We start from the raw sequence: 23,999 nt of genomic DNA on the forward strand, positions 1-23,999 counted from the left end.
GCCCGGCCAGTGTAGTAGATGTCTCCAGTCCTGTCAGCAGCCCGGCCAGTGTAGTAGATGTCTCCTGTCCTGTCAGCAGCCCGGCCAGTGTAGTAGATGTCTCCTGTCCTGCCAGCAGCCCGGCCAGTGTAGTAGATGTCTCCAGTCCTGTCAGCAGCCCGGCCAGTGTAGTAGATGTCTCCTGTCCTGTCAGCAGCCCGGCCAGTGTAGTAGATGTCTCCAGTCCTGTCAGCAGCCCGGCCAGTGTAGTAGATGTCTCCTGTCCTGTCAGCAGCCCGGCCAGTGTAGTAGATGTCTCCTGTCCTGCCAGCAGCCCGGCCAGTGTAGTAGATGTCTCCAGTCCTGTCAGCAGCCCGGCCAGTGTAGTAGATGTCTCCAGTCCTGTCAGCAGCCCGGCCAGTGTAGTAGATGTCTCCAGTCCTGTCAGCAGCCCGGCCAGTGTAGTAGATGTCTCCAGTCCTGTCAGCAGCCCGGCCAGTGTAGTAGATGTCTCCTGTCCTGTCAGCAGCCCGGCCAGTGTAGTAGATGTCTCCAGTCCTGTCAGCAGCCCGGCCAGTGTAGTAGATGTCTCCAGTCCTGTCAGCAGCCCGGCCAGTGTAGTAGATGTCTCCAGTCCTGTCAGCAGCCCGGCCAGTGTAGTAGATGTCTCCAGTCCTGTCAGCAGCCCGGCCAGTGTAGTAGATGTCTCCTGTCCTGTCAGCAGCCCGGCCAGTGTAGTAGACGTCTCCTGTCCTGTCAGCAGCCCGGCCAGTGTAGTAGATGTCTCCTGTCCTGTCAGCAGCCCGGCCAGTGTAGTAGAGTCTCCAGTCCTGTCAGCAGCCCGGCCAGTGTAGTAGACGTCTCCTGTCAGCAGCCCGGCCAGTGTAGTAGATGTCTCCAGTCCTGTCAGCAGCCCGGCCAGTGTAGTAGATGTCTCCTGTCCTGTCAGCAGCCCGGCCAGTGTAGTAGATGTCTCCTGTCCTGTCAGCAGCCCGGCCAGTGTAGTAGATGTCTCCTGTCCTGTCAGCAGCCCGGCCAGTGTAGTAGACGTCTCCTGTCCTGCCAGCAGCCCGGCCAGTGTAGTAGATGTCTCCTGTCCTGTCAGCAGCCCGGCCAGTGTAGTAGATGTCTCCTGTCCTGTCAGCAGCCCGGCCAGTGTAGTAGACGTCTCCTGTCAGCAGCCCGGCCAGTGTAGTAGATGTCTCCTGTCCTGTCAGCAGCCCGGCCAGTGTAGTAGATGTCTCCTGTCCTGTCAGCAGCCCGGCCAGTGTAGTAGATGTGTCCTGTCAGCAGCCCAGCCAGTGTAGTAGATGTCTCCTGTCCTGTCAGCAGCCCAGCCAGTGTAGTAGATGTCTCCTGTCCTGTCAGCAGCCCGGCCAGTGTAGTAGACGTCTCCTGTCCTGTCAGCAGCCCGGCCAGTGTAGTAGACGTCTCCTGTCCTGTCAGCAGCCCGGCCAGTGTAGTAGATGTCTCCTGTCCTGTCAGCAGCCCGGCCAGTGTAGTAGATGTCTCCTGTCCTGTCAGCAGCCCGGCCAGTGTAGTAGATGTCTCCTGTCCTGTCAGCAGCCCGGCCAGTGTAGTAGACGTCTCCTGTCCTGTCAGCAGCCCGGCCAGTGTAGTAGATGTGTCCTGTCAGCAGCCCGGCCAGTGTAGTAGATGTCTCCTGTCCTGTCAGCAGCCCGGCCAGTGTAGTAGATGTCTCCAGTCCTGTCAGCAGCCCGGCCAGTGTAGTAGACGTCTCCTGTCCTGTCAGCAGCCCGGCCAGTGTAGTAGATGTCTCCTGTCAGCAGCATTAGTGCTGATAGAGCTGTGCTTGCAGCATAGGGCAGGTGGAGAGCTGGATGCAGCTTTGTTATGTAATAGATTACGCTTTGGATGCGGTTATTGCTGAGCTCAGTTGTGTGTAGATGTAAGGCTACTGTCACATTAGCGTTTTCATTTCGGCCATTCAGATCAATTCCGGAAGAAAACTCTTCATTCATTGTCAATGGGGACCAAACTGAACTGAATGAAATGGAGTGCACTAAAATGCATTCTGTTCCATTTTGCTGCTTTCCCATTGTTTTTCTGTCCGCGATGTGGTGCGGAGCAAGACGGATCCGTCCTGACACACAATGTAAGTCAATGGGGACGGATCCGTTTTCTATGACGCAATGTGGAGGCAGCGTTTTGGCGTACGCCTCCAGAGCAGAATGGTGACTGAACGGAGGCAAACTGATGCATTCTGAGCGGATCCTTTTCCATTCAGAATGCATTAGGGCAAAACTGATCCGCTTTGGACCGCTTGTGAGAGCCCTGAAGGGATCTGACAAACTGAAAGCCAAAACGCAAGTGTGAAAGTCGCCTAAAATGTAAGTAACCTTCGTGTCAGCAGCACTAACCTTTACATAACACAGGAATTTGTGACTAACACAAATTGTGCAATCATTTTATTGCTCTTTTCCATTGTCTGCTATAATGACCTGTCAGTCGCCTGGGTTATTACTATGGTGGTTGTAGTTTATTAGGAAAGGGTCGTGCTACCTTAGTGTTGTATCCAGTATGCCCTAGAAATGCAGATGGTATTACATGGATCTTTTTGGGAGACACGTTTATATTCTATGTCCATGAACCTTTCCTAAAAGGAAATGTCATCAGAAAATGGCCCATTGTTTAAATCAAGTTTTTACGTTAAACATTTTTAAGATTTTTCCATATTACAGGCTGTATTAAAACACTGCAGATTTCACACCACTAGCCTCATGCTAAGGCAGTGTAAAGGGGCCTTAAAGGGATTGGCCCACCTCATACATTGGGGGCATATCGCTTTGATTGCCCCCAATGTCTGATAGGTGTGGGTCCCAGAGATGGGACCCACACCTATCTCTAGAACAGAGTCTGCAAACTGGGAGTGCAGCACGCTCAGCTATTTTCGGAAGCCCCATAGAAGTGAATGGGAAGCTCACCGGGCCACTGCTCCATTCACTTCTATGGGGCTGACGGAAATAGTCGAGCCAACACTATTTTTGGCAGTCCAGGAGAAATTAGTGGAGGGTGGCCATGCATGCGCGATCCGCTCTCCTTCACTTTGTGGCCTCCGTCTCTGGGACCCACACCTATCAGACATTGGTGGCAATATGCTCCCAATGTATGAGATGGGTCAAGCACTTTAAATGGTTTGTCCGGGTTCTTAACCCCACCGGCCCCTCTGAGTGGAGCATCAGAACATTTCAATCAAAAATAACAAACAAAGAAATCCCTCAGAGGAGTTGCTACGCAACTATTTACCATAAATTTACATTTTTGACGGTCACTCGGACCAAGCGTATTTTTGCAGCTCCTCTCACTATTAGGAGATGGTTCATCACTATATAATTAAAACCATTAGGAAGGTTTAGGTACAAGATAAACACATGATAATTGGCAACTGACCCTGAAATTGTTACTCCTGAAGTTTTTAACATGTTCCCCAGTAATATGTTGGTTTTAAAAGGATTATAATAAAATCGAGTTTTAACATTATTAATCGGAGGAGCTGCAAAAATACGCTTGGTCTGAGTGACTATCAGAACATTTCATGCTCCAATGCTCTCCCTTGCCCTGTGCTGCATATTGCAGGGCATGCCTTTTTCTTCATATCTGGTGACGTATCGGGCTTTCTCACAGTATGCTCAGGGCCGTCTTTAACAAGGGGCAAAAGGGGCAGCTGCCCCAGGCCCAGTTGTTCCTGGGGGCCCAAGGCAGCTGCCTCTCGAGTCCTGCTGGCCACTGCCCCGGGTGTCAGGCTGTCAGCTACACAGGGGGATGCTGCCATGCCTGCCTGCCTGCCGGCGCTCCAGGCAGCGAGCTGTGAGAGCTGTGATTCTCTTGGGAGAAAGGACCTTAGATGACATCATCACCATGTGACCAGTAACTTGGCAATATTACTGGTCACATGGCTATGAGGTCATTAAAGGTCCTTTCTACCAGGAGTGTTGCTGCAGGAGAAGTTTGCCTTAGGCTAGGTTCACACCTGAGCGTTTTACAGCGCGTACGAATGCGCTGTAAAACGCCCTACACCCCAAGAAGTACAGGAGCTTCTTTGGGGCGTATTGTCACGCGTTTCCACCCATAGACTTCAGCGGGAACGCGCCTAAATGGGCGTTTGCTTGTTTCCGCCCATTAAAAACGCCCGATAAAAACGCCTGTAAAAAGCGCTTATCGAATATGCTCAGGTGTGAACCCAGCCTTAACTGTGGAGCATTTTTTGTGAAGATTACATCAGGAAAAGGTGACAGGGGCTGTTATACTAATATACTGTAAGCTACTGTATACTGTGGGGGGGCTGTATACTGTGGTGTGCTATACTGTAAGCTACTGTATACTGTGGGGGGGCTGTATACTGTGGTGTGCTATACTGCTCTGCTGTATACTGTGGGGGGGGGGGCTGTATACTGTGGTGTGCTATACTGCTCTGCTGTATACTGTGGGGGGGGGCTGTATACTGTGGTGTGCTATACTGCTCTGCTGTATACTGTGGGGGGGGGGGCTGTATACTGTGGTGTGCTATACCGCTCTGCTGTATACTGTGGGGGGGGGGCTGTATACTGTGGTGTGCTATACTGCTCTGCTGTATACTGTGGGGGGGGGGCTGTATACTGTGGTGTGCTATACTGCTCTGCTGTATACTGTGGGGGGGGGCTGTATACTGTGGGGGTTCTATACTGCGGGGAGCTGTATAGTTTGGGGGCTGTATAGTTTGGGGTGCTGTATACTGTGGGGGTTCTATACTGCGGGCAGCTGTATAGTTTGGGGTGCTATGTACTGTATATTGTGGGGTGCTATAGTGCTCTACTATATACTAGGGGTGCACCGAAATGAAAATTCCCGGCCGAAACCGAAAATTCAGGATGCCCTTGACCGAAACCCGAAACTGCCTTTTTGCCCAAATACTTTTAAAATACTTTTTTTTTAATGATATTTATAACAGTGCCATCCACAGACCCCCCCCACCTCATAACAGTGCCATCCACAGACCCCCCCCCCACCTCATAACAGTGCCATCCACAGACCCCCCCCCCCCCACCTCATAACAGTGCCATCCACAGACCCCCCCCCCCACCTCATAACAGTGCCATCCACAGACCCCCCCCCCCCACCTCATAACAGTGCCATCCACAGACCCCCCCCAGCCCATAACAGTGCCATCCACAGACCCCCACCCACCCCATAACAGTGCCATCCACAGACCCCAAACCCCCCCCCCCCCATTGCCGCTCCAGTACAGACTAGTTATAAAATGTGTACAATTAATAAGGATTCTATTCATGAGGCCCCCTTTGCAGTAGAACATTCAATATAGCCACATCCTACTCACAGGGCTGTTATCTTAATGCTGGCCGGCCGGGCAGACGAGCGGCAGCGTCATGACTGACGTCACATGCCTGCGCCGCCTCCTTCATTCAGAAAGTAGGCCGGGCACATGACGTCAGTCGTGACGCTGCCGCTCGTCTGCCCGGCTGGCCAGCATTAAGATGACAGCCCTGTGAGTAGGATGTGGCTATATTGAATGTTCTACTGCAGAGGGGGCCTCATGAATAGAATCCTTATTAATTGTACACATTTTATAACTACTGGAGCTGGGGGCCGGAGCACAGTGAACGCACCGGCCCCCAGCTCCTCCTCCAAGTCCCTCCCTGCTGATACATCGCAGCCTGCGATGCTGGAGCATGGCAGGCTGCGATGTCAAAAGGTGGCGGAACGCCGTTCCGGTGCGTTCCGCCAGAAAAAAAGCCCTGTATATAACCAACCATATTTTCTGCCGATATGTACCAATATCGTCCGAAATGGATTAGGCCCATTTTCGGCCGCTGGAATTTCGGTGCACCCCTACTATATACTCTGGGGTGCGGTATACTATAGGGTTCTATACTGCATACTGTGGGGTGCACTGTAACGCTAGGGTGAGCCGACCCCTGGTCTCCTTCCTGCAGAGCGGTGCCCACTTCCAGCCTGAGCCCAGCTGCCCAGAGCACTGATCCTGAGCCGCTGGAGTCTTCAGAACTGGAAGTATTTACAGTCATTCACTGGACTCTACCAAGTGTGGATTTTTTGTGTGTGTGTTGTGGTGGAGGCCGTGATTGCATGCTAGGGTGTGGGAAGGCAGGATCCAATTTCCAAGTACATTTTTGCCCAGGGTCCAATCAATATTAAAGACGGCCATGAGTATGCTAGGGGGAGGTTTCCGCCTAGCATTGAGCCCGGGGACGTCACTGGAACTAATGTGTGGTCTTTAGCGCTGCTGTAGCCTGTAAAACAGCCTAGGGCAGAGCTAAAGACCGCCCATCAGTGCAGGGGTTGTCACTGGGAACCCTGCTAGGCGGAAGCCTCTGCCTAGCAGTGTAAAAATGTAAACAAAAAAAGCCCTTGAAATGCCCTGAACCCGCGCTGCCACACAGACTTTATTTCCCAGACCACAGTCGTGTGATTTAACCCTTTGTGCACGGACATATGCATATATTAGTTTTAAAAAAATGGTGCTATTGTTGTCTGTCGGCACTCGTTATGTGGCAGAATATCTGCCCATGTAAAGGCACCCTAATTCTTGCCCACTTTTTTTTAGAGTTATACATCTATCTGGTTGTCTCCTCAGATACATGTTTCATGCTCAATATGGCTTTCTGAATGTTTTGAATTGCTGATTTAGGAATGCAAATGATCAGACATATGGGGAGAGTCACGTCTCGGCACACAAATGTTATGTTTACTAAGGCAAATTCAGTTATCTCTAATGAATAGCCAGCTCAATGTAACCCGCTATCATTGTACTCACAGATTTGTCCTTTGTTTCAGGGCTCACAAAGTATAACCCTGAGGCTGCTGACTTTGTCCCTAGAGAGCACTTGAGTCATCACTCAGGCTGGAAAAATCATGGGAGAACTGAAAGCAATAGAAATTGGTCTAGAAACTTACCTGCCTCTCATCAGCAGCAGCCACCAAGGGAGAGCAATCATGACAGCCCTTCTCAGAAAGTGCACTCCTACAACAGCTCTGCCGCAAGTAACCAGGCAAGAGGCCAGCACGGGTCTCCAGAAATCACCAACAAACCTGTAAAGAATCACAGCTTTCAGAATCAAAGGTGGCATCGGTCTAGGAGTGAGAGATCTCACAATAGGAACCATTCAAGACAGCCTCTTTCTGATACTCCAGCAAGGACATCCTTTGTTGCCACCACACCGCTTGGTGACTGGCGTGTACGGACAAGAGATCCCAATGATTTATGCTCATCAGAAAGTGAGAAAGAATTTGGCAGTGCTGACAGTCGAGGGGCCAAGCCAAAGAGACTAACCCATGTGTCAGGGGGATCTCTCAGAGGACCTCGTGACAGAACTAAACTTGCATATGACAGGGAGAAACGGGTAGCTCCAAAGCAAAAAACTGATGAGTTGTTTGAGAACATTCCACCACAAGATTTTGTGAAATCGGGGACACTTAAGGAGGATCATTTTAAAAGTAGAATTGATCGGTGTGATGGCGCAACGGAGAACAAGCAGAAGCATTCGGTTTCTTTTAATAAGCCATCACGAGAACCACTGGATTGGAAAAAAACACAGGATGATGTTCAGACATTTAAGCGAAATGAGGCTCAGAGCAGCAAGTTGTCGAGGCATGACAAAAGCCAACCAGCAACATTTCCATCCAAGGAGAAGAAGACCAATCGGGGAACAGAACCTCCTCTTTCTAACACCTATAAAGAGGCGAAGTCTCGTGGACATCACTGGGTTTCTGATGGTGATAAACCAGCAGGAAGGAAGCATCCATCTCATGACCGTGCTTCTAAGTCATCTGTGCAGCCAGGCTTTAGTAGACCGTCGAAGAAGCATGATTTACCAAAGAGCAAGGAAACGCATACAGGTAAGGTCATCTACATGACTGTGAAAAGTAAAATGTTCAAGAAAATGTGTGATCAGAAAATGACTTAAATAAGTTAATGGTAATTTTAAGAATTGTTTTTTTTGTTTCTGTGCTACTACCTACAATATCTCAAAAAAGTGAGTACACCCTCACATTTTTGTAAATATTTTAATATATCTTTTCATGGGACAACACTGAAGACATGACACTTTAATACAATGTAAAGCAGTCAGTGTACAGCTTGTATAACAGTGTAAATTAGGTGTGCCCTCAAAATAACTCAACACACAACCTTTAGGGCTGTTTCATACGAGCGGATGCTGTGCGTGACATCCACTGCGTGAATGAGAGCCAAGACCCGCTGCGGACAGCAGAAGCACGGAGCATTATCAATCATGGCTCTCATTCACGCAGCAGATGTCACGCACGGCATCCGCTCGTGTGAAAAAGCCCTTAAAGGGAACCTGTCACCAGGATTTTGTGCATAGAGCTGGGGACATGGGTTGCTAGATGGCCGCTCGCACATCTGCAATACCCAGTCCCCATAGCTCTCTGTGCTTTTATTGTGTTAAAAAAACGTTTTGATCTATATGCAAATGAACCTGATATGTGTCCTGTTTCCGGAGATGAGCCCAGCACCGCCCCACGTCCTCCGAATCTCCTCCTTGCTGGCTGACGTCACAGAGCTGGAGCGCCGAAATCTTGCGATGCGCGAGCTAGCGCATGCGCAGTGTCGGCACCATGTTCATTCCCTGTGCTGGCATCAGCACAGGGAACGAACTACGCATGCACTAGCTCGCGCATCGCGAGATTTCGGCGCTCCAGCTCTGTGACGTCAGCCAGCAAGGAGGAGATTCGGAGGACGCGGGGCAGTGCTGGGCTCCTTTCCACTGGACTCCTCTCCGGACACAGCACACATATCAGGTTCATTTGCATATGGATCAAAACTGTTTTTTAACACAATAAAAGCACAGAGAGCTATGGGGACCGGGTATTGCAGATGTGCTAGCGGCCATCTAGCAGCCCATGTCCCCAGCTCTATGCACAAAATCCTGGTGACAGGTTCCCTTTAATGTCTAAACTGCTGGCAGCAAAAGTGAGTACACCCCTAAGTGGAAATGGCCAAATTGTACACAATTAGCCATTTTCTCTCCCCATTGTCATGTGACTCATTAGTGTTATAAGGTTTCAGGTGTGTTAAATTTGGTGGTACCACTCTTACACTCCCTCATACTGGTCACTGGAAGTTCAACATGGCACCTCAGGGCAAAGAACTCTCTGAGGATCTGAAAAAAAAAGAATTGTTGCTCTATATAAAGATGACCTAGGCCAGGGGTAGGCAACCTCCGGCTCTCCAGCTGTTGTGAAACTACAACTCCCAGTATGCATACTTGCTCTGCTCTTCTAAGAACTCTCATAGAAATGAATGGAGCATGCTGGGAATTGTAGTTTCACAACAGCTGGAGAGCCGCAGGTTGCTGATCCCTGACCTAGGCTATAAGAAGATTGCCATCACCCGGAAACTGAGCTGCAGCACAGTGCCCAAGACAATACAGTGGTTTAACAAGACAGGTTCCACTCAGAACAGGCATTGCCATGGTCGACCAAAGAGTGCACATGCTCGGCATCATAGCCACAGGTTGTCTTTTCAAAATAGATATGAGTGTCAGTGCTCAGACCATACGCCACAAATTGGTCTGCATGGCTGTTTTCCCAGAAGAAAACCTCTTTTAAAGATGATGCACAAGAAAGCACACAAACAGTTTGCTGAGGACAAGCAGTTTAAGGAGATGGATTACTAGAACCATCTCCTGTGGTCTGATAAGTTTATCTTAGTCTTATCTGGTTTAGATGGTGTCAAGCGTGTGTGGCGGCAACCAGGTGAGAAGTACAAAGACAAGTGTCTTTCCTACAGTGAAGCATGGTGGTGCGAGTATCATGGCTTGGGGCTACATGAGTGCTGCCGGCTGTGGGGAGCTACAGTTCATTGAGGGAACCATGAATGCCAATATGTACGGTGACATACTGAAGACGAGCATGATTCCCTCCATTCGGAAACTCGGCAGCAGGACAGTATTCCAACATGTTAATGACCCCAAACAGCTCCAAGACGACCACTGCCTTGCTAAAGAAACTGAGCGTAAAGGTGCTGGACTGGCCAAGCATGTCTCCAGAAACCCTATTGAGCATCAGTGGAGCATCCTCAAACAGAAGGTGAGGAGCGCAAGATCTCTAACATCCACCAGCTCCATCATGTGATCATGGAGGAGTGGAAGAGGATTCCAGTGGCAACCTGTGAAGCTCTAGTGAACTCCATGCCCAAGAGAGTTAAGGCAGTGCTGGAAAATGATGGTGATCACACAAAATATTGAGAATTTTGGCTATTTTCACTTAGGGGTGTACTCGTTTTTGTTGCCAGCCGTTTAGACTTTAATGGCTGCTATTTTGAGCAAAGTGCTCACTGGGCTCTCTCCTGAGGCTTACAGTGCTGCTCATTAGTAGAGATGGATGTGGATTCAGTTTCCCTAGCTCTGTTTTGTTAGAATTGAGCTGTATGTAATATATATTATTATTATTATAATGATGTAATATATTATTAACCCTTGGCGCTATCTGGTCCTTCTGGACTTGGTTCCCATGCCATTCTGTAGGCAGAATTTCTTTACCCTACCGCTGGATACATAAGTCCTATAGCATAAGCAGAATCCTGGCACTACCGCTGGATACCGCACTCCCTGTAGCTTACCCTCCTTCTATAGGCAGAGTAGTTACACTACCACAGACTTCTGTGAGTCCTGTCACATTCCCTTCCCTCCTTAGGTGGAATATGTGCGCTCACCACTGTACCCTGTACATTCTGTAGGCAGCGTAATTGCCCTTACGCTGGATGCCATACAGCCTGTAGCATTTCCCTCCTTCCATAGGCGGAGTACTTGCACTACGACTGGATATCGTACATCCTGTAGCGCACACACACACACACGGTGACAGGATGAAGACCCCAAAACTTTATTCCCAGCAACGTTTCGGTCTACTCAATGAGACCTTTGTCAAGCTATACAATAGTGCTTACTACTGGGTCTATATACCCACAAATCAATAATCACTCAGAGCAATTAGTGAATGCACATGTTTTCAATGCGATCACATGATCTTCAGCAACAACATCACATGACAATCAGTGACTGATACATATTCGTGTTACATCCATAAATGTTAAATATAATAAAACTGCAAAACTCATTAAGGCTACTGTCACACTTGCGTTCAGAGCGGATCCGTCTGAGACGGATCCGCTCATATAATGCAGACGGTGGCTCCGTTCAGAACGGATCCGTCTGCATTATATTGTTAAAAAATTTCTAAGTGTGAAAGTAGCCTGAACGGATCCGTCCAGACTTTACATTGAAAGTCAACGGGGGACGGGTCCGTTTGAAAAATTGAGCCATAGGGTGTCATATTCAAATGGATGGCTCCCCATAAACTTACATTGTAAGTCTGGACGGATCCGCTTGCCTCCGCATGGCCAGGCGGACACCCGAACGCTGCCAGACTGATGCATTCTGAGCGGATCCGTGTCCACTCAGAATGCATTAGGGCTGGACGGATGCGTTCGGGGCCGCTTGTGAGCCCCTTCCTTTACGGAGCTCACAAGCGGACACCCGAACGCTAGTGTGAAAGTAGCCTAACAGTGTTCATACCTCAGTATAATACAGTATACAGTCAAGTACACGTATAAAAGATAGTAACCCTTGACCATAGACAGTGTCACGTCAGGGGTCCTATATGAAGTGCAAAAGTGCTCAGTACATACAGGGTTAAAATTTCTTCCTAATGATGCAGCTGCATCATATTAAAATAGGACATACCACCCATGGACCCGCCGAGTCGGCCAATGTTGGCGTTTCCCCCCTCCGCACTGCGCCGGGCCAGACGCACCTCACTCACCTCCCGACGCCGCCACGCAAGCTCCCTGGGACGCAAACATCACTCAGTGGAGCGCATCGTCAGCGCAGCGGCGAGGGGAGGAGAGCCAGGCCATGTGACACAGCCGCAGTAGCGACGTGTCAAGGGGGCATGTCAGTGACCATAGTAACGTGGGATAAACATCCCAAAGCGGGCACCAGCGGGGGCATCAGGACAGACACATCACGCATACAATTACAATCCACATCTTTTTTCACTCTCTATGTCTAAGGGGGGGGGGGGGGAAGCGGGGGGCAGCGGGGGGCGGGGGAAACAAGGGGCAACAACCGCCGGCACCAGGTTAACATATTAACCGTACGGTGCCTGTAGCATCGTCCCCGCCCTCCCCCACACTGCGAGGAAAAAATGGTGCAGCTACAATGGGATAAACCCTACCCATCTGCATGCACCTAACCAAGGTGTGCCAGATACACATCAACTGACACCGAGGTTTATAGCCAGTACCAAGCTTAAATAGCCACCATCATAGTGGTCAACAGTTTATGTAGATGATATCAATCTTAACATTATGCACCATGTGACACGTCCCAACAAACACCCGCCGGAGTCCGCCAGGTCTTCATATGATGGTCACCGCCACGCTAGCGGGCTCAGCAGATCCACCCATGGCAACGTCCATTACAGTAGACAAAGGGTCATTGGGCTTGTCCAAAGAATCTCTGAAATGAACAAGAGATATATTGCATTGGAAATGCAATAAATTCAAATTCACACTATTGTACATCCCCCACATCAGTCAGGACAGTTCGGACCCCCCATCCATGGTGAGCTAACCGCACCCTCTATCCACACAATTCCCATCTACATTCTGCATTAAGGCCATCGGGCTTCAATGTACGTAACCTATGAATCCACATTATCTCACGTTGTTTTAATAATCTCTCCCTTTTGCCTCCCCTTTTAAGTGTGGAAATACCATCTATCACCCTGAACTTGAGGTCCTTCTCTCTATGTCCGGCTTCTACAAAATGCTTGGGCACAGGGAGGTCCCTCCTTTTTTGACGAATTGAGTACCTGTGATAGTTCATTCTCGTCTTAACATCACAAATAGTTTCCCCCACATAAAAAAGGTTGCATGGGCAGGAGAGAAGATAGTTCATTCGTCGTCTATCTTCTCTCCTGCCCATGCAACCTTTTTTATGTGGGGGAAACTATTTGTGATGTTAAGACGAGAATGAACTATCACAGGTACTCAATTCGTCAAAAAAGGAGGGACCTCCCTGTGCCCAAGCATTTTGTAGAAGCCGGACATAGAGAGAAGGACCTCAAGTTCAGGGTGATAGATGGTATTTCCACACTTAAAAGGGGAGGCAACAGGGAGAGATTATTAAAACAACGTGAGATAATGTGGATTCATAGGTTACGTACATTGAAGCCCGATGGCCTTAATGCAGAATGTAGATGGGAATTGTGTGGATAGAGGGTGCGGTTAGCTCACCATGGATGGGGGGTCCGAACTGTCCTGACTGATGTGGGGGATGTACAATAGTGTGAATTTGAATTTATTGCATTTCCAATGCAATATATCTCTTGTTCATTTCAGAGATTCTTTGGACAAGCCCAATGACCCTTTGTCTACTGTAATGGACGTTGCCATGGGTGGATCTGCTGAGCCCGCTAGCGTGGCGGTGACCATCATATGAAGACCTGGCGGACTCCGGCGGGTGTTTGTTGGGACGTGTCACATGGTGCATAATGTTAAGATTGATATCATCTACATAAACTGTTGACCACTATGATGGTGGCTATTTAAGCTTGGTACTGGCTATAAACCTTGGTGTCAGTTGATGTGTATCTGGCACACCTTGGTTAGGTGCATGCAGATGGGTAGGGTTTATCCCATTGTAGCTGCACCATTTTTTCCTCGCAGTGTGGGGGAGGGCTGGGGACGATGCTACAGGCACCGTACGGTTAATATGTTAACCTGGTGCCGGCGGTTGTTGCCCCTTGATTTGTGGGTATATAGACCCAGTAGTAAGCACTATTGTATAGCTTGACAAAGGCCTCATTGAGTAGGCCGAAACATTGCTGGGAATAAAGTTTTGGGGTCTTCACCCTGTCACTGAAAGCTGGAAGTGCTGCCTCGTTATTTGGAGAGTACGTATTTTGGAGGAGAAGCCGACCTCTGTGAGGAATTGCACCCAGTGCACGCTGTCTGACTGTGCTGCTGCTGTATTTGTGGGTGTGTATGTGTATGTGTGTGTGTGTGTGTGTGTGTGTGTGTGTATGTATATATATATATATATATATATATATATATATATATATATATATATATATATATATATACACACACACACACGTGTGTGTGTTTATAATTTTATATTTATTCAGGGAAAAATCAACGCAGCACTCTTCTTGTAAAAAAACGCAGTGTCTTTATTCACACATGCGACACAAAAATAGGCAACGTTTCAATCCCCTTCCGGGATCCTTCTCTTGGCTTGAGAAGGATCCCGGAAGGGGATTGAAACGTTGCCTATTTTTGTGTCGCATGTGTGAATAAAGACACTGCGTTTTTTTACAAGAAGAGTGCTGCGTTGATTTTTCCCTGAATATACAAGCCTATGGTCAAAGACGAGACGCTTGCACCTGATAACCTCTAAAGTGAGTGCTGCCGGATTTCATATAATACAACATATTGCCACGTCTGAAATATATATGTTTATATATTTTATATGTAATTTATACTTAATATTTTGGTGGGGTTTTATTTTTAGAACCTGGTATCTTTTCATCCCTTGTCCTATAAAACCTGATAGATCCATATCAGGGTGAATAGGACTTCACACTCTCCGTGCTGCCCTGTGCATAGTGCACACAGCATCAGGGAGATTACCATGACAGCCAAGGCTTCAGTAGCGTCCTGACTGCCATGGTAACCGATCAGAACCCCCTCGATTACACTGCTGGCGCTCCGATCAGAACTGCCACCAATGAGAGGAGGAGAGGGGACTCTGTGGACACTGCCACCAATGATTTTAATACTGGGGGTGTTGAGGGGGGAGGGGGCGCTGCGCCACCAATGATAATTAACTTTTAATAAAGGAGGTGGGTACTGGCAGCAAATCAGTGGCAGTTAACCCCTCAGGTGCCGCACCTGAGGGGTTAACTGCCACTGATCGCAGCTCCCTGTCAGAGGCAGGATGCCAGCAATGTGATTCTGCTGCCGGCACCCGCCTCCTGTATTAAAAGTTATAGACGACCTTTCAAATCAATAGTCTGTTTGTGTAATGCATAAATGTACTGAGTCCTGAGTTTATAGCTGTGTCCTGAATGGGGAACCCTCTTCCCCCGTTAACTCAGGCTAGGGTATATTAGCAGGATCAAATCTATTAATCTCACCCTGCAATCTTGCACACGTGCAGTGGTTTGCATCAGCGCACATGGGCATTAGATATCTACTGGGGAAGCAGAGGCAGATGTATTGCGCTTCTGCTGAGTAGAAACTACTTCACAGACACAAGATTACAGGGACGGGTGAGATTCCTGGCCCTAATAATCAAGGGGATAGGGGGAGTAGCTGTCAATGAGGGCGGAGGAGCAGTAAATTGTCTCCTGCTCCGTATGCTAATTACTACTATCGGAGCGATGGGGAGGAGACCTCAGCTTCTATCCTGGGCGTTCCCACCGCTGGTACCCACACCTATATTGAGAACGGAGCCCAGAAAGTGGACTGTAAAGTCAATGGGGGACGGATCCGCTTGAAGATTGAGCCATATGGTGACATCTTCAAGCGGATCCGTTCCCATTGACTTACATTGTAAGTCTGAACGGATCCGCTCGCCTCCGCACGGCCAGGCGGACACCCGAACGCTGCAAGCAGCGTTCAGCTGTCCGCCTGTCCGTGCGGAGGCGAGCGGAGCAGAGGCTGAACGCCGCCAGACTGATGCAGACGCTCCATTCAGACTGCATCAGGGCTGGACGGAGGCGTTCGGGTCCGCTCGTGAGCTCCTTCAAACGGAGCTCACGAACGGACCTATGAACGCTAGTGTGAAAGTAGCCTTAAATAAATTATTTTTACAGTCATAAAAAATATTTACCTTCTTGGTGCCATTGTCTATCGCAGGAACCCCAGGGCCGCTGTATAGATATATGGTGGTCCCTGAGGTTCCTCAGGAGCCACTTGGGCCCTGAACCTCCTTGTTAAAATCCCTCCTGAAGCGGTCCCGGATAGATTGCTAACGCGTGGTAACCAGTTTGACTATAGAAAAAAAACATAAAAAAATACATTTTAGCATGATTTATTGTAAATAACTATATGACTGTAGTAAAATACATATTGTTGTACTTACCACATTTCTCCTGAGCCGCCGCATTTAGATCCCCCAGGTCTCAAAAAGTTCAGAACATTTGTCCCTCCAGAGCCACTGGGTCCGATGATGATCAGCGTGGTTGCGGTTGGAGTGTTCCCATAATGATGGACGAGCTTCCACCAGTTGGATGAGTTGCTGGTTATCGATGGTAGGGACCCCGAGCTCCTCATCTTCCCTGGTGGAGCCTCTGGAACCCTGAAAGAAAAAGAAATACAAAATTAACTGTAAATACTAAATCCTAATATAAAATGCAAATTAGAACTACTTAACCACTTCAGCCCCGCTAGCTGAAACCCCCTTAATGACCAGGCCACTTTTTACACTTCGGCACTACACTCCTTTCACCGTTTATCGCTCGGTCATGCAACTTACCACCCAAATGAATTTTACCTCCTTTTCTTCTCACTAATAGAGCTTTCATTTGGTGGTATTTTATTGCTGCTGACATTTTTACTTTTTTTTGTTATTAATCGAAATGTAACGATTTTTTTTGCAAAAAAATGACATTTTTCACTTTCAGCTGTAAAATTTTGCAAAAAAAACGACATCCATATATAAATTTTTCGCTAAATTTATAGTTCTACATGTCTTTGATAAAAAAAAATGTTTGGGCAAAAAAAAAATGGTTTGGGTAAAAGTTATAGCGTTTACAAACTATGGTACAAAAATGTGAATTTCCGCTTTTTGAAGCAGCTCTGACTTTCTGAGCACCTGTCATGATTCCTGAGGTTCTACAATGCCCAAACAGTAGAAAACCCCCACAAATGACCCCATTTCGGAAAGTAGACACCCTAAGGTATTCGCTGATGGGCATAGTGAGTTCATAGAACTTTTTATTTTTTGTCGCAAGTTAGTGGAATATGAGACTTTGTAAGGAAAAAAGAAAAAAAAAGAAAAATCATCATTTTCCGCTAACTTGTGACAAAAAATAAAAAATTCTAGGAACTCGCCGTGCCCCTCACGGAATACCTTGGGGTGTCTTCTTTCCAAAATGGGGTCACTTGTGGCGTAGTTATACTGCCCTGGCAATTTAGGGGCCCATATGTGTGAGAAGTACTTTGCAATCAAAATGTGTAAAAAAAAAATGGCCTGCGAAATCCGAAAGGTGCACTTTGGAATATGTGCCCCTTTGCCCACCTTGGCTGCAAAAAAGTGTCACACATGTGGTATCGCCGTACTCAGGAGAAGTTGGGCAATGTGTTTTGGGGTGTCATTTTACATATACCCATGCTGGGTGAGAGAAATATCTTGGCAAAAGACAACTTTTCCCATTTTTTTATACAAAGTTGGCATTTGACCAAGATATTTTTCTCACCCAGCATGGGTATATGTAAAATGACACCCCAAACCACATTCCCCAACTTCTCCTGAGTACGGCGATACCACATGTGTGACACTTTTGTGCAGCCTAGATGCGCAAAGGGGCCCAAATTCCTTTTAGGAGGGCATTTTTAGACATTTGGATCCCAGACTTCTTCTCACACTTTCGGGCCCCTAAAAAGCCAGGGCAGTATAAATACCCCACATGTGACCCCACTTTGGAAAGAAGACACCCCAAGGTATTCAATGAGGAGCATGGCGAGTTCCTCGAAATTTTTTTCTTTTTTTGCATAAGTTAGCGGATATTGATTTATTTTTTTTTGTTTTTTTTTCTCACAAAGTCTCACTTTCCGCTAACTTAGGACAAAAATTTCAATCTTTCATGGACTCAATATGCCCCTCACGGAATACCTTGGGGTGTCTTCTTTCCGAAATGGGGTCACATGTGGGGTATTTATACTGCCCTGGGTTTTTAGGGGCCCTAAAGCGTGAGAAGAAGTCTGGAATATAAATGTCTAAAAATGTTTACGCATTTGGATTCCGTGAGGGGTATGGTGAGTTCATGTGAGATTTTATTTTTTGACACAAGTTAGTAGAATATGAGACTTTGTAAGAAAAAACAAAAACAAACAAAAAATTTCCACTAACTTGTGCCAAAAAAAAATGTCTGAATGGAGCCTTACAGGGGGGTGATCAATGACAGGGGGGTGATCACCCATATAGACTCCCTGATCACCCCCCTGTCATTGATCACCCCCCTGTAAGGCTCCATTCAGACGTCCGTATAATTTTTACGGATCCATGGATCGGATCCGCAAAACACATGCAAACGTCTGAATGGAGCCTTACAGGGGGGTTATCAATGACAGGGGGTGATCAGGGTGATCACCCCCCTGTCACTGATCACCCCCCCCTGTAAGGCTCCATTCAGACGTCCGCATGATTTTTACGGATCCATGGATACATGGATCGGATCCACAAAACACATGCGGACGTCTGAATGGAGCCTTACAGGGGGGTGATCAATGACAGGGGGTGATCAGGGTGATCACCCCCCCTGTCACTGATCACCCCCCCCCCCCTGTAAGGCTCCATTCAGACGTCCGCATGATTTTTACGGATCCATGGATACATGGATCGGATCCACAAAACACATGCGGACGTCTGAATGGAGCCTTACAGGGGGGTTATCAATGACAGGGGGTAATCAGGGTGATCACCCCCCTGTCACTGATCACCCCCCCCTGTAAGGCTCCATTCAGACGCCCGCATGATTTTTACGGATCCATGGATACATGGATCGGATCCACAAAACACATGCGGACGTCTGAATGGAGCCTTACAGGGGGGTGATCAATGACAGGGGAGTGATCAGGGAGTGTATATGGGTGATCACCCGCCTGTCATTGATCACCCCCTGTAAGGCTCCATTCAGACGTCCGCATGATTTTTACGGATCCATGGATACATGGATCGGATCCACAAAACACATGCGGACGTCTGAATGGAGCCTTACAGGGGGGTGATCAATGACAGGGGGGTGATCAGGGAGTGTATATGGGTGATCACCCGCCTGTCATTGATCACCCCCCTGTAAGGCTCCATTCAGACGTCCGTATGCTTTTTGCGGATCCGATCCATGTATCCGTGGATCCGTAAAAATCATACGGACGTCTTAACGGAGCCTGACAGGGGGGTGATCAATGACAGGGGGTGATCAATGACAGGGCGGTGATCAATGACAGGGGGGTGATCAGGGAGTTTATATGGGGTGATCATGGGTGATCAGGGGTTTATAAGGGGTTAATAAGTGACGGGGGGGGGGGGTGTAGTGTAGTGTGGTGTTTGGTGCGACTGTACTGAGCTACCTAAGTCCTCTGGTGGTCGATCCTAACAAAAGGGACCACCAGAGGACCAGGTAGGAGGTATATTACACGCTGTTATGAAAACAGCGTCTAATATACCTGTTAGGGGTTAAAAAATTCGGATCTCCAGCCTGCCAGCGAGCGATCGCCGCTGGCAGGCTGGAGATCCACTCGCTTACCTTCCGTTCCTGTGAGCGCGCGCGCCTGTGTGCGCGCGTTCACAGGAAATCCCGGCCCTCGCGAGATGACGCGTATATGCGTCGTCGTGCGCAGGGCTGCCGCCTCCGGACCGCACATCTGCGTTAGGCGGTCCGGAGGCGGTTAATGAAGACTTGCACGTCTACGAACGCCACGCTCATTCCTGCGGACTGGGGAATCCTCGCTGGCAGCTCTAGGTGCAGATTGCTGAAACAAAAACAAATAAATGTTTTAACCATAATGTAGTAAAAAAAAAAAAATCTAAATATATATATGAACTTGGCGAGAAAAGGATTTTACAGGTAAGCACAAAAAATCCAATTTTCTGCCTCGCAGAGTGCCAGAGATGCAACTAATAATAAATTATAAAGAGGCATTTGCGTCTTAATAAATAATGTGCTTCTTACTCCAGAGCAGGAGGATCAGGTATGGGAACGCTGGTCTTCATAAATGTCCCCCATTCTGTCCTTCCAGTAATTAGTAATTAGGCCTATATAATGCATTGCTTTACCATGTAATTGTAGTACTGAGGCAGCGATCTCTAAGGCTACTTTCACACTTGCGGCAGAGTGATCCGGCAAAACGTATGCCAACTGATGGCATTTTTAAGACTGACCAGGATCCTGATCAGTCAGAAAAATGCATTAAAATGGCGGATCCGTCTTTCCGGTCTCATCCGGCAAAACGGATCCGGCATTTTATTTTTTTCAATCTTTTTTCACTTACTATTATCCCTGGGCCCGCTCCGTTCTCCTGCTATGCCCTTCGGTATGTTCGGTCACTTGGTTATAGTAGGAGGAGACTGCCCTTGTTCTCCCGGGCGTCCCCTTCTCCTAGGCTGTAGCGCTGGCCAATCGCAGCACAGAGCTCACAGCCTGGGAGAAAAAAAACTCCCAGGCTGTGAGCTCTGCGCTGCAATTGGCCAGCTCTACAGCCTGGGAGCAAAAGACACCTAGGAGAACAAGGATATATTTCCACTGGACCGGGGGTCGAGTGGAGGGGTGGACTGTAGGCGCAAAAATGCAACCAGAGTATTTTTAGAAACCAATGTTTTGTTTTTTTTTGATTGTTATAGTGACAACGCGTTTCGGGGTTCTGCGGACCCCTTTTTCAAGTCTAAAACAACATATACACAAAATTACACACATTAGAAACACAAAGGTGTGTCTAAGGCTACAGGATTGCCCGGTAAAAGGAGATAATACTGGATAAAAGGTAGTGGTAACATAGCCGTCACAAGTAATGAAAGTAAAAAAAGTGATCACATGAATCATGAGGTCGTGACTGGATAAAAGGATACATGAATACGTAAATGCAGGGCAGTTAATGCTGTAAGGAGTTGGTAAATAGAGATGGAGAGCTAGGTATGACTTGTAAAAACATCAATAAAAAATATATACGTATAATATAAAATAATATATATATATATATATATATATATATATTACGCACACACATATACAAGTATAAAAATCTGCACCCATATACAGTACAGACCAAAAGTTTGGACACACCTTCTCATTCAAAGAGTTTTCTTTATTTTCATGACTATGAAAATTGTAGATTCACACTGAAGGCATCAAAACTATGAATTAACACATGTGGAATTATATACATAACAAAAACGTGTGAAACAGAAAATATGGCATATTCTAGGTTCTTCAAAGTAGCCACCTTTAGCTTTGATTACTGCTTTGCACACTCTTGGCATTCTCTTGATGAGCTTCAAGAGGTAGTCATCAGTTGCGTTGTGGAGAAGTCAGGTGGATACACAGCTGATAGTCCTACTGAATAGACTGTTAGAATTTGTATTATGGCAAGAAAAAAGCTAAGTAAAGAAAAACGAGTGGCCATCATTACTTTAAGAAATGAAGGTCAGTCAGTCCGAAAAATTGGGAAAACTTTGAAAGTGTCCCCAAGTGCAGTCACAAAAACCATCAAGCGCTACAAAGAAACTGGCTCACGTGCGGACCACCCCAGGAAAGGAGGACCAAGAGTCACCTCTGCTGCAGAGGATAAGTTCATCCGAGTCACCAGCCTCAGAAATCGCAGGTCAACAGCAGCTCAGATTACAGACCAGGTCAATGCCACACAGAGTTCTAGCAGCAGACACATCTCTAGAACAACTGTTAAGAGGAGACTGTGTGAATCAGGCCTTCATTGTAGAATATCTGCTAGGAAACCATTGCTAAGGACAGGCTACAAGCAGAAGAGACTTGTTTGGGCTAAAGAAAACAAGGAATGGACATTAGACCAGTGGAAATCTGTGCTTTGGTCTGATGAGTCCAAATTTGAGATCTTTGGTCCCAACCACCGTGTCTTTGTGCGATGCAGAAAAGGTGAACGGATGGACTCTACATGCCTGGTTCCCACCGTGAAGCATTGAGGAGGAGGTGTGATGGTGTGGGGGTGCTTTGCTGGTTACACTGTTGGGGATTTATTCAAAATTGAAGGCATACTGAACCAGCATGGCTACCACAGCATCTTGCAGCGGCATGCTATTCCATCCGGTTTCCGTTTAGTTGGACCATCATTTATTTTTTAACAGGACAATGACCCCAAACACACCTCCAGGCTGTGTAAGGGCTATTTGACCATGAAGGAGAGTGATGGGGTGCTGCGCCAGATGACCTGGTCTCCGCAGTCACTGGACCTGAACCCAATCGAGATGGTTTGGGGTGAGCTGGAGCGCAGAGTGAAGGCAAAAGGGTCAACAAGTGCTAAGCATCTCTGGGAAGACCATTTCAGGTGCCTACCTCTTGAAGCTCATCAAGAGAATTTCAAGAGTGTGCAAAGCAGTAATCAAAGCAAAAGGTGGCTACTTTGAAGAACCTAGAATATGACATATTTTCCGTTGTTTCACACTTTTTTGTTATGTATATAATTCCACATGTGTTAATTCATAGTTTTGATGCCTTCAGTGTGAATGTACAATTTTCATAGTCATGAAAATAAAGAAAACTCTTTGAGAAGGTGTGTCCAAACTTTTGGTCTGTACTGTATATACAAGTATAAAGTGGGCACTAGTTTAAAAGTAAGGCAGAGTATTAGGATTAGATGGTGCAATAGCGAGTCAAAAATACACTAGATAATGGCGCGTCTGGACGTGTAGTATAGTGCCAATTGGTGAGTAATATTATGGTTGGTTAAGGGTTAAAGTGTGGAGAAATTTATTTTTATTTTTTAATATTATTAGACACAAGGTTAGGGTGCAAAGCAGCTGCAGCGTCAATCGTACAAGATTTCTATGTGGTTGTAAAGGTGGGGTGAATAAATATAGACTGGTAGTATTAGTAATTAGTAGTGGTTTTAATGAGAGCTGAGGACAAGTGGCATGAAGGGGTTAGAGTATTTAGCTTGAACTGGGGTATGGTGGTTTTTATGAGGGCTGAGGACAAGGTGGCATGAAAGGGTTAAAGTAATAAGCATGAACTGGGGTGTGGTGTATTTACTGGGAGCTGAGTACCAGTAGCATGAAGGGGTTAAAGTACTAGGAAAGAACTAGGGGTGTGGTGGTCTTGATGAGAGCTGAGGGCAAATGGCATGAAGGGGTTAACGTCCAGGAGGATGCTTATTTTAATTTTTTTTTCAGTATTCAAACACAAGAAAAAAATTATCGTTGTAACCATACTGACCTGGAGAATAAAGATAACAGGTTAATTTTACTGCATTGTGTACAGTGTAAAAAAAATACAATAAAAGCTTTTTTCAGAATTGCGTTTTCCCAATTCTACCCCATTGGGCTGCGCGGGGGCCACTGTGCTGTTTTTCTGGCTGGTTGGTGGGGCCCAGAGCTAGGTATGGCATGGTCAGGCAGCAGGGGTGCTGTTTGGCCACTGGGTCCCGCCGCCGGCCGGGATGGTGCCACAGCGCTGGTGGTCGCCGTGCAGCGCCGCAACAATTTTAGGTTAGGACCCACTCATAGAGGCAACCTTGGCGTGGTGAGTGGGCTTATTGCCTTTTGATCAAAATGTACACAAATGCCTCATTTAGCATGTAGCATGGAGGTAGTACACATGCGCTATTCAGTGCTGTCTCCTGCAGGGATGAGATCATAGCATTATCAGTGGATGTGCGATTAATTTCTTCTTTTCTCCCATTATTTAATGCCTTAATAGGTTAATGTTCACTAGTGATAATAGGAGAAAATGTAACCAAACTTTTGTTACATAGTTTTTCCCGAGGACAACAACACCCCTTACGTGGTCGTAAACTGCTGTTTGGGCACACTGCAGAGTTCAGAAGAAAAAGAGCACTACATGCGTTTGAGGCCTTGTTTTGTGATTTATACAGCACTAGTCAACTGCAGAGGCTCTGAGGTGAAAAAAAAAAAAGAAACCCTCAAAAATTGACCCCATTTTAGAAACCCCATCCCTGAAAATTGCAAGTTTTCCACACATATATGCATTCCATTTCAGTGCCCAATATGTAGTGCCAGTGTGAAAATTCGGCCCTCTATTAT

The 23,999-nt window shown here is 47.2% G+C and overlaps 1 protein-coding gene across 1 annotated transcript in view; it reads left to right on the forward strand.

Moving 5' to 3' along the window:
- The window catches only part of NFX1 (nuclear transcription factor, X-box binding 1), a 165,794-nt gene that overhangs the window by 594 nt on the left and 141,201 nt on the right, over positions 1 to 23,999 (forward strand). The window contains exon 2 of the mRNA XM_044295481.1: positions 6,790 to 7,851. Within this exon, the coding sequence (XP_044151416.1) occupies positions 6,790 to 7,851 (1,062 nt within the window). The remainder of the gene's footprint in view (positions 1 to 6,789; positions 7,852 to 23,999) is intronic.

The sequence above is a fragment of the Bufo gargarizans genome, chromosome 5, assembly GCF_014858855.1.
Source record: "Bufo gargarizans isolate SCDJY-AF-19 chromosome 5, ASM1485885v1, whole genome shotgun sequence".
Classification (NCBI taxonomy): Eukaryota; Metazoa; Chordata; class Amphibia; order Anura; family Bufonidae; genus Bufo; species Bufo gargarizans.